Source organism: Bufo gargarizans, chromosome 4, assembly GCF_014858855.1.
Source record: "Bufo gargarizans isolate SCDJY-AF-19 chromosome 4, ASM1485885v1, whole genome shotgun sequence".
NCBI lineage: Eukaryota > Metazoa > Chordata > Amphibia > Anura > Bufonidae > Bufo > Bufo gargarizans.
This window is the reverse complement of record NC_058083.1, coordinates 285,882,718-285,894,722: the sequence shown is the minus strand read 5'-3', so window position 1 is coordinate 285,894,722 and position 12,005 is coordinate 285,882,718. Positions and strand designations below refer to the sequence as shown.

The following is a 12,005-nucleotide window of genomic DNA, read 5'->3' as shown; positions in this document are numbered from 1 at the left end:
ACCTGGATAACCCCTTTCAGCTCCTCAACCATTTTCTAAGCTTCACCACCAGTCGGTCTCCAGATGAAGATGGAGCAGATCAGCATTAAATTAACCCCTTTCTCCTTTGCAGTTTTTTTTTTACAGGATTCCCAAAAAGGAAAAAAAAATGTCCATTAAATAACATAGATGAATTATAATGATCTGACGATGCTATGGGTTTTCAAGGTTCAATGGATTGTTCCAACTACAGTTTAGTGAAGCCAAAGCATTCACAATTTATATCTATGAACAGTTGTGATATTACCCCTTCTGCCCCCTCCTTCAACTGTTTTACAACATATGGATTTTTGGTGACTTAGGAAATTTCTCACTATTTACAAAGAGTATGCAGTAGATATAGATTTATTACAACGTAAAGGGGGGAAAAAAAATTTTGGGGGGTTTTGGCAGTTATATTCCATAGGACACCTAAATATGTCTAATGAAACGGCCTGTCCCCATGCACAAAGTGAGGGTTCCAACGTTTTTCACATTTAGAATAGCTTGCAGCATAGTAAAAGGATTATGTCAGAATTTTTTAAATCCATTTGAAAATGGATCCGTTAGATACCGGTAGGTCATGGATCCCTTAAGAACGTGTGAACAGAGCGGTATTAATCATATGGTCTTCTGGTGTCTTTTCACATCCATTAACTGTATGGCTTTAGCCTTTTTTATTAGCTGTATAGGATTCCTACTGACACAGACATTATGGCTTCCAGTTTTACAGGATCAATGATCAATCCTATTGACTTACAATGCGTCCTTTAGGCCAGTATGACACAAGTATGTTTGGACATGGAAAAACGCTATGTGTGACAACCCGTTTCCTTGACCGAACACTTCTCATCTGACCAGAATAATGATTTATGATGTGGTAATTTCCTGCCCGACCACAGATCTATTGCACTGCATTCACATACTGCCATGAGTACAGTACAGCTGACCTGCAGTCGGGCAGGAACTCACAACATCACAAGACATTATGATGCTGTGAATTGGGTCGGAGGAGCAGTGCTTGGTTCAGGAAATGCGGCTGTCACACGTAGCGTGTATCCCAGTCCAAACACGCTCATGTGAAAGTGGACTTATGCAACCAAAGGGCAGTGGAAAGCTAACGAACACCAACTAACATAAGTGTGATCAGAGCCTAAGGTAGTTATATGCCTCATGTAAACGTTCTGAGACACATGTAATACTTTACTATTACTAATGAAGTAGAGTCACTGAATATAAAGCTGCTGTAAGAGTACTGCAACTATTGGATCAATGATAACATTAGTGAGAATACTACAATTATAAATGGGTAAGAAGTTTATTGGGCAAACCTGAAAAAACATGTCATGCTGTTTTGGATTTCAGCATTTCTATTTTAGATACTCATCTGTCATTTTCCGCTCTTGTTCTCTTTTGTGGCCATTATTTTGCCAAATGATCCCTGGCACGGCGCACAGTCACCTGCTGTCCAGGGTTCTCATTTGTGCCACAGTTAGATGCCTAAATGTTCTCATCTGGTTGCAGAAAGAGCTCCTGAAAATAATCCAGTTTGATGTGTTGTGCTTTTTTTTGTTCCATTTTTTTTTTTTGCTTATGTTGCGATCCTTCTCTTTCTCTCCAGGCGTCTGACTGCTGCCACATGCTCATCAAATATAATTGCTGCATCTGGGCTTTTTTTCTCCTCTTTTTTTAAAAGCTGGTTGAAGCTTGTCCCTTGGAGGGCTCACTCAGGTACATATATTCTTTGTACCCCTAAAGCAATGTCAACTGGTTGATGATGTCCTTGGTTTCTTTGGGACAGGTCTCATAGCTTCTAGTGGGTAGACTAATTATTTGGTAAAGCATTCTAAGCAATAAGCCGATATTGCTGCAGCATCAGATTTATATATAATCTTAACGTTTGATCTAATTGTTGCAATCCAAACTTCTGATCAGAGTTAGAAGTTATGTTTAACAGTAACATTATGTCAGATCATGCCCCTGGGTTAAAGCTAGAGCTCTTCTAGTGAAGCCAAAGGTGTCAGTCTCCCAGGAAGCTGTCAGTTGTGCAATGATGGCCCGCTACAAAGTGTATGACTTCTCTTACCAATAGATGTGGGGAGGTTTTCAAGGTGGTATTATCAGGGTCCGTCTCTAAGTAAAAATCCTCTGCGGTTTTACAGCAGTGAAGTTGTGACAATTGATTTAACGAATTTAGATTATCTTTGTAGTACACGCCTTGTTAAAAGATTGTATTAAACTACCTCCCTCGTGTACTAGAGTTATACTAACCTGTCATATGATCAAACACATAGGCAAAGGACAGAACTTGGAGGCCAAGAAAAATCCATTGTATCCTGTGGACTTTGGTGTATTTGCAGTTGAATCCCCTAGGATTCTGCAGCTACGGTGGCAATTAAAAAGTTAATGACAATACAGTTCTAAGCAGGGGATTAAGATCTACTCCCCAAATTACAAGCAAGTTGAATTGGATTGGGAAAAGCTCACTCCCAAATTACAATTTCTAGTGTTTTTTCCTGCATACTGTAGCTTGTGTTACATTAAATGCCCTCTTCAAAAGCAATCGTAATTTTAAACCAGGTTGGCATTTCCTGGAGGAAATAAATAGTGCTTGAAAAGAGCGGGCAGTTTGTGTGTGAGAGAGAAGAGGGGCAGGGCATGTGTGCTGTGTTTGAGAGACTGGGTGGCAGTTTTGTATTGCGGTCCGCAAAGAGTGGATCCGCAAAACACGGATACCGGCTGTGTGCGTTCCGCATTTTGCAAAACGGAAAGTCTGTCTTTCAGTAGATTAGTCCTATCCTTAAGATTAGCACATGTTCTATTTTTTAACTCGATTAAAATGAATAGGTCCACATCTGATCCGCAAAAATTGCAGCTCAGATGTGGACCCAAACAACGTTTGTGTGCACGAGGCCTTAGACTGTGACTGTAACATCATCTGTGGCAGTTAAAATTTTAATCTCTGAACATTCTGTCATTCATTTCTATGGATCGACTCTAAAAATACATAGCACACCTCTCAGCATCGAGTTAAGGGGTCCGGGCTGTATTAATCACAGAATTCTGCCATTCTTTTAGTATTTTTTATTTATTTCTTTACATAAATTTATTAAGAAACCACAAATCCCATTGACTCCAAAAATTCATAGGACACCTCTCAGCACTGAGCTTTTAAATGCAGTTTGAACGGAGTCTTTACATTAAGCAGTTTGGGTTGTATTTATCGCAGAATTCTGCCATTCATTTCTATGGAGGATTTTTTATTTTTAAATGTAAATTTATTAAAAACTAAAAATCTTTTTAACTCCAAAAAAATGTAGCACATCTCTCAGCGCCGAGAGCTTTGAAACACAATTTCACTGGAATCCATACGTTAAGCGGTTCAGGCTGTATTAACTGCAGAAAATGATACAAACAAATTGTAAGAAGATGAGGAATAACAATATAGTGCTTTTTCAAGCACTATAAAAAGTGTTTATTTAGGAGCTTCTTTTCTTAGAACTTTTTTGTAATATTCCCCAGTTTTCCTTATCAAAATAAATTGATAACTGGACGTTACCATTCCCCTTGACAATGGCGCATGTGTCATGTATTACACAGCCTGAGGTGGCAGACGATTGTCATGAAGGAAGCATTCCCTTCCAGTAATTGCCAGCTCACTGGTGGAGGAGACTGCTGCTGTTACATGCAGCAATCTCCTCCACCGCATGGGGACGAGCGATCGCTATGCCATGACTCGTCCCCATGCTGTATAGTGGTTTGCCGGTGGCAGATCTTGAGTAGACACCACGATCTGTCACCTGCAAACATTCATTTTTTTAACATGTCAAAAGATTTGGATTGCCCGATGACCAAGTGTTTGCTTGTTCATTGGGCAATCGGCAACAGCATTGCAAAAGTATGAAATCCATAGCAAACTGCATGTAAAATCTGCATGTAAAACATGGATTTTGTGGCAGATTTATCGATGGCCTAAAATTATGGCATGTGTTAATCCACCCTTGCAGTATGCAGTGTAGGGAAAATCCCTTTTTCACATGTGAAAGCATAACCCCAAAATAGCAACTTTTTCACTTATTTCCCGGAGAATTAACAGGGTAATGGCACAACACAGATTTCTAAGAAAAAATACTCTGGCTAGTTATTTTATGGAAAAATCAAGTATTTACAGAAACATACATGTCAGGAGAGGTGACAGAACCTCTGTAATCGTGAACCTGACTGATAGCACGTCTCCTTTAACATGCTAAATATTCTTACTTAACAAAATCTTGATGTTTTTGAAAATGTAAAGAGAAAGTTCCCGATAAACACTTACCAATAGTACTGGAAGTGCTGAACATATATACTTATATCCCTCCATATATACTGTACTTGAGATAACTGTGGTTTAGACTACTTTCACACTTGCGGCAGAGTGATCCGGCAAGCAGTTCCGTCGCTGCCTGCCGGATCCGGCAAAACGTATGCCAACTGATGGCATTTGTAAGACTGATCAGGATCCTGATCAGTCTGAAATATGCCTGATCAGTCACAAAAATGCATTGAAATGCCAGATCCGTCTTTCCGGTGTCATCCGGAAAAAACAGATCCAGCATTTATTTATTTTTCACCTTTTTTCACCCAAGGACAGATCCGGCATTCCGGTATTTTGAATGCCGGATACGGCACGAATACATTCCTATGGAGAAAGGCAAGTCTTCAGTTTTATTGGCCGGAGAAAAGATAAAAACGGAGCATGCTCACCATTCAGAATGCATGGGGATAAAACTGATCAGTTATTTTCCGCCACTAGGACGGAACTCTATGCCGGAAAAGAAAAACACAAGTGTGAAAGTACCCTAGATGTACGATAACTGAAAATGCTAATCACATTGCTAGGCACTTTATCTATGTTTTCTTGCAATACTTGTCCTCCTGCCAATTTCTCCCAGTTGCAGCAGTCACCACATGCTAAGTGTATAATGATAATGGTCGCTGTGGCTAATAAAGGCTGGTGTTTCAGTAAAATGTAACCAGAACTGCATTGGTCAGTGAAGGTAAAGCAATTGGAAACCTATATTTACCTCCTTGCTTTATTTTTTATTTTTTTTGTCTTTTATTCATTCTTGAAGTTTTTGTTCCCCTTGGCTACCTTACCAGAAATAGCTTATCTTTATGTCAGGAGGGTAGATGTTCTTAGGAGAAAGAAAATGAATGTAGGTAAAAGTCTTATGTGTAAGTATACAATAATTTTGATAATGTGGATCATTATTAGCTGCCTAAGGTTACAGGAATCCATCGCAGAAACGCAACAAGATTTTATGGGCTGTCGAGAGAGGACTCCTTCTGTCAGGCATTGGCACCCCACAAATCATGGGGTGCCGATGTCAGTAAACAGCAGCCCGAGGGTCCAGTGAAGGACCTTAGGTCTACCCTGTGTATATGCGCTATTAGGCTATGCCAGAGCTGCAGCCTAAGGCACTTCTCACCTGGCCTGAACTTCCAGCACTGCCGGGGTCACATAGCGTTAGTAACATAGTATATAAGGCCGAAAAAAGACATTTGTTTATCCAGTTCCGCCTGTTATCCTGCCAGAGGAAGGCAAAAACAACAACAACTGTGAGGTAGAAGCCAATTTTCCCCACTTAGTTTGACATGACCGATCTCTCATGAAGCCATGCTGATCTGGTGTTATTTGCTTATTTTCATTGAGGTACTCCAAATTAGCATCTCTTAGAAAACCTTCAAACAGTTTACCCACAACAGATGTTACACTTACCGGCCTATAGCTTCCAGGCTCTGTTTTTGGACCCTTTTTGAATCTTGGCACCACATTTGCTATGTGCCAATCCTGTGGAACACTCTCTGTCAGTATAGAGTCCTTAAATATAGAAATAAGGGTCTGGCTATGACATTACTTAATTCCCTTAGGATACGGGGGTGAATGCCATCCAGTCCTGGCGATTTGTCTATTTTAATCTTTTTAAGACGCCGCTGTACTTCTTCCTGGGTCAGAAAGGGTACTTTTAATTGGGAATTAACTTTTACATTCTGCATTTCATCTGACAGTTTATTTTCTTCAGTGAATACAGTGGAGAAAAAAATATTTAATAGCTTTGCTTTCTCCTCATCGCTCTCTGCGACTCCCCCATCATTACTCTGTAGAGGGCCGACACCTTCAGATTTATACTTTTTGCCATTTATATAATTGAAGAGCATTTTAGGGTTAGTTTTACTCTCTTTTGACAATTAATCTCTCGGTCTCTAGTTTGGCTGCTTTTATTTGATTTTTACATATTCCAAATTTTTTTTTCTTATACTTTTTCAGTGCTTCCTTGCCACCCTCCTGTTTTAGTGATTTTAAATGCTTTTTTGTCATTTATTGCTTTCTTTACAGTTCTATTTATCCACATTGGTTTCTTCTTGTTCCTTAACTTTTTTTTCCCATAAGGTATGTACTAAATTTAGCTTTTTGGAAGTTTGGTATTTTTGTTCCTCCCCGTAGAAATGCTCTTTTGAATGATAATTGGAAGGTTATTATTTTATGGTCACTATTTCCCAGGTGTCCCCCGACCTGCACGTCTGTTGTTCTATCTGTAGGTCTATTGGTTAATACTAAGTCCAGTATGGCCATCCCTCTAGTCGGGTCCAGAACCTGTTTACTTTATGAGATATACAAATTATATTGATTTATAATGCTATGTAACACTTAAAGGGCTTCTGTCAGCCCACTAAACCCTTTTTTTTTTTTCCGTTAATATTAATCCCTACACTGCAAGCTCCCTGTACATATGCTAAATATTAATTTTCGTTCAGTAGATATTGTTAAAAATCAAGTTTTATCATATGTAAATTACCTTGCTACCAGCAAGTAGGGCGGCTACTTGCTGGTAGCAGCCGCATCCTCCTCTCATCATGACGCCCCCTCCGCCGTTTGATTGACAGGGCCAGGGAACGGGTTCGTTCTCTGCTGGCCCTGTTCGAATTCAAAATATCGCGCCTGCGCCGTACCTTTCTTTAATCGGTGCAGGCGCACTGAGAGGCGGCCTCTCTCCCGGCCGCTCCATCCTCAATGCGCCTGCGCCGGGTGTGGATGTGACGTCATCGGCGCAGGCGCACTGAGAGGCGGCCTCTCTCCCGGCCGCTCCATCCTCAATGCGCCTGCGCCGATGACGTCACATCTACACCCGGCGCAGGCGCATTGAGGATGGAGCGGCCGGGAGAGAGGCCGCCTCTCAGTGCGTCTGCACCGATTAAAGAAAGGTACGGCGCAGGCGCGATATTTTGAATTCGAACAGGGCCAGCAGAGAACGAACCCGTTCCCTGGCCCTGTCAATCAAACGGCGGAGGGGGCGTCATGATGAGAGGAGGATGCGGCTGCTACCAGCAAGTAGCCGCCCTACTTGCTGGTAGCAAAGTAATTTACATATGATAAAACTTGATTTTTAACAATATCTACTGAACGAAAATTAATATTTAGCATATGTACAGGGAGCTTGCAGTGTAGGGATTAATATTAACGGAAAAAAAAAAAAAGGGTTTAGTGGGCTGACAGAAGCCCTTTAAGGCTCATTCACACTAGCGGATGCCGTGTGTGTAATCTGCTGCGTGAAAGAGTGCCAAGCTGCTCTCTGGACAGCAGAGACATGGAGTATGAACATGATTGATAATGCTCCATGCCTCTGTGACATTTTTACGACAAAATCGCAGTGAGATAAAGTTGTCACCGTGATGTTGTAGTAAAAAGATCACAGAGAGGCACGGAGCATTATCAATCATGTTAATGCTCCGTGTCTCTGCTGTCCGGAGCGGGGCTTGGCACTCTTTCACACAGCAGATTACCCGCACGGCATCCGCTCGTGTGAAAGAGCTCTTGCCGTTCTGGAATGTATTGGAAAACACTGACAGCATTATGTCAGTGTCATCTAATACATTCCAGAACTGTAAGGGTTACATAGCCTCATAAATCAATATAATGTTATGTGACCCCCTAGCAGTGCTCAGTATCGTACTGACAGCATAGTACACGGCACTACATGTTAGTGATCAAAGAATGGAAGGTCAGAGGCCCCTTGTGTGACTAATAAATGATACAAATATTAGAATTTTATTAAAAAATAATTTCAAATTTAAAACGCACACACTTTTTTCTATTGCAAGAATGATGGTAAAATAAAATAAAAATGGTAAAATAAAATAAAAATTCCCTACACAAATTTGGTATTGTCGCATCAGTAATGACTCAAACTATAAAATTTTCGCTTAATTTATCCAACACTAACTGTTATGAAAAAAAAAACAAAGAAAAACAGTGGCAGAATTTCTGCCGATCAAAACATCAAAGCAATCAAAACATCTTATGTACTCCAAAATTATACCAATGAAAACTACAAGTCATCAAGCAAAAAATAAAGCCCTCACACAGCTCCATTGAAAGAAAAATTTAAAAAAAGTTATGTCTCTTGGGATGCAATGATGCAAAAATATATTTAAAAAAAAAAAGATTTTAATTGTACAAAAACATCAAAATGATCAAAACATCTTATGTGCCCAAAATGACACCAATGTCAATGCAAAAAATAATGACCTCACACAGCTCCATAGAAATACAAATAAAATAAAAAAACTCTTGGGATGCAATGATGCAAAAACATTTAAAAGAGAAAAAAAAAATGATTTTTATTGTACAAAAGTAAAAAAAAAAAAAAATGTTTGGTATTGCTGTAATCCTATAGAACCAGAGAGTAAAGTCATGTTGTTATGTGTATCCCAAAAATGATGCCATTAAAAACTACACATTGTCCCCCAAAAAAACAAGCCATCGTACAGCTACAGCGATGGAAAAATAAAAAAGTAATAGCTCTTGAAATGTGACAATGAAGAATAGAATTGCTTGGTCACTAACGTGTAAAATGCATACAGGGAAGGGGTAAACATTAAAAAGCAATTCTCACCTCACTGATTCTCCTCTGCTGGCTGGTCCCCTATCACTTACTGCTTCTGGTCTAGGTGATTGGCTGCAGTGGTAAAAACTAGGGCTGTGGAGTTGGCGTTGGAGCTAGTTCTGGATGTAGTCTGAGTTGGTAGAAATGTACTGCGGTGCAGAGAGGCACTGATAGAAGACCACAAATCTGTGAGTGGCAGTACTGTCTGGAGCGGGAGAGGTAAGTTCATCTGAGATCCGATGGAGGTCTGATGAGCAATGGGGTTCTTATTTGGGGGACTGCTCTGAGGTCTGATGAGGAATGGCGGTCTGATGGGGATCTGATCTGAGGTCGGATGAGGAATGAAATGCCTGATATAAGGTCTGATGAGGAATGGGGTTCTGATTTGGGGGTTTGAGGTCTGATGAAGATTGGGGGTCAGATATTTGGTCTGATAAAAATATTTTTTCTCATTTTCTTCATCTAAAACCTAGGTGTGTCTTATGGTGCTGGAAACAGTAATTTTGAAAATTTCAGTAATTTTAGAAATTGTATTCTAATAAATAGCCGAGTATAAGCGCTCTGCTATTTCCAGCAGTCCCATATGTCACCACTCTACATTATTTCCTGTCTTTTCACAAAGGTTTGGTTTCTTTTATTGACCGACCCCTTCTCCATGGGATCTGCTACAGAAGCCTTTGAGGACCAGGGTATTGCACTCTTCCTTCTCTTTGCCATTTCTGATCTTGGCTGTCATACTTGACAGTGGATTCCCATTGTGAGACTATTAGGACACGAAACAAGGAACATTGCCAGGGTTTCCTTTCTTTTAATATTTTACCTGACCAATTTTGCCTTGTTGGCTTCCTCAAGGGTTTTCGACAATGTGAAACCAGTCAGGTACTGGATGGAAACTTTTACATAAAAATGAAGCTTTCAAGGCTGTATTTTGCAATAATATATTTAGTGTGATTAAAAATAAATTCAAACAGTGTGGGAAAAGCTTGGCAAAACTTCATGTGTGAATGCAAGCTAAAACTATTTTTTGTTTTATCTTTTGCTAATATAAAATTCTGAAAATGTGAAACGGGCTTGCACTCCATAGATATGATTTTGGAATTAATGTGATTGTACTGTAACTTCAATTTTCCTTATAGAAAAATAAGTTACAAGTGACCTATGCCTGTTGTTCCTTTGTGGAATGCAAAACTTAAATGGTTTGTCCCAAAATAACAACTTATCGCGTATCCACAGGACAGGTGGGGGTTCAAATGCTGGGACTCCCAACAGTGACAAGAATGCACACTAACTCCTTTCAAACCGTTGGCACTGCCAGAGATAGACTGGTGCTGTACTCGGCTACATCTGACAGCCCCATAGACTTTGAGTGGAGTTGAGTGTGCAGCCTTGACAGCTACTGCACTCAAATGGGATAAATATTCATACACAATTCTCGGGTACTTTCATGGTATATGAAAAAGGGTTGTCTTAGTGAGACAACCACATTAAACTTGATGGGATATTCCTGGTATGTGAAGTTATACTTTGTCAACAGATTGTGGGGTCCTACCACTGGGACCCCCACCAAGCACAAGAACAGGGACCCCGTAGAACCCCCCAAAATGAACAGAGCTGCCGGTTGGGCATGTGCAAGGCCGCTCTATTCATTTCTACGGGAGTTCCTGATATAGTTGAGCAGTGTTCTCGGCTATCTCTGGAACGCCCATAGAAATGAATGGAATGGCTGACCGCATGCCCGACCAGCCGCTGCGTTCATTTTAGGGGACCTCCTTGGGATCCAGTATCCCCACTGCTCTTGAGAATAAAGGGGACACAGCACAGCCGTACAGTATAGCAGAGCTCCTAACCACCGTATGCACAGGGAACTGCAGCCGTCACTTCTTCCCTTCATTGTTGGCATCCGAATATTGCACCCCCAGCAGTCATGAAGTAATGACTAATCCTAGCCATGTACGATCATTTTATGAGCCTGGTACAAACCCCTTTTATCATGACTACAAGATTGCTTCTCTGTCGCTTCACATTTACCTGCAATAATACAGCACCATGGAATTAATGATAATAAAATAATTCTAAAAAGACTCTGTAACATAAAACAAGTAATCATTTGTTTTTAATCATGTCACAATCTTACTTCTTAAAGTGTATCTAAGCTTTAGAATACATTTTATGAAAACCTATTCTCAGTGTGAGAAGTTCAGGTGCCTATTTTACAAGAAAACAAAAAAGTTTAGTTACACTTTAATAGTTCCATAATGCACAATGCTGATATGTGTCTTTTCTTTGCAGGGCCTTTGTGTACGACAGTCGCAACAATCTACAGATGAGAGGTTTGGTGGTGTTACTTATTTCCAAAGCAGCAGGGCCTAGTAAGTCAACAGATGACACTCTACATGACATGGTTAGCGGTATTTATGCAAGGTGAGAAATACAGATACAGATTTTTTTTTTTTTTTTTTTTTACTATCCACATGTTAAAAATGTAATCTGTGTAACTTGACTTTTGATTAATCTTGGTTCTTGTTTTTTTTTTTTTTGCTTTGCTGAAAAATATGCAAAACATACATGAATATGTTTATTGATATATAACATACACAGTACTTTCATACATTGTAGCTTTACGGTTACGAAAATCTGTCTTTCTAGGGTTCACTCTGCTGGTCAGGAAATAATATACTTGGGAGTGCCAGTTAGAGGGTAGATGGCCTTCAGTGGTAGTGTCTGCTAAGAACCTGCCAACTCTGCCATGAAAAAGACAACTGATGATCAGGGGATCACTGAGTCCAATACTTCTCCAGGGTATCCACTTTTCTTTGACAACCGGACATGATTGCAGGAGCAGAGGCTTTAAACCTGTGCTTTGCATGCGCAATATTATACGCCATACATTTATAGCACATGATGGTTGACTGGTTAACTTGCTTATATTGTTTTTAAAGAGGTTTTCCAGGTAAGAAAAAAATAGGCTAAAGGAAGGAAATGGCAGTAGATTGAAAAAATGAACTATTACTTATCTGATAAATCCTCCACCCATTTGGTGGTCCCCATCGTTGTTAGTTG

General features: G+C 40.0%; 1 protein-coding gene across 2 annotated transcripts in view; it reads left to right on the top strand.

The window, feature by feature from the left end:
• PDSS2 (decaprenyl diphosphate synthase subunit 2) overlaps nt 1-12,005 on the top strand; it is a 196,750-nt gene that overhangs the window by 61,084 nt on the left and 123,661 nt on the right. For both annotated transcript variants that reach the window (XM_044289937.1, XM_044289938.1), the window contains exon 3: nt 11,235-11,366. In XM_044289937.1, the coding sequence (XP_044145872.1) occupies nt 11,235-11,366 (132 nt within the window). The remainder of the gene's footprint in view (nt 1-11,234; nt 11,367-12,005) is intronic.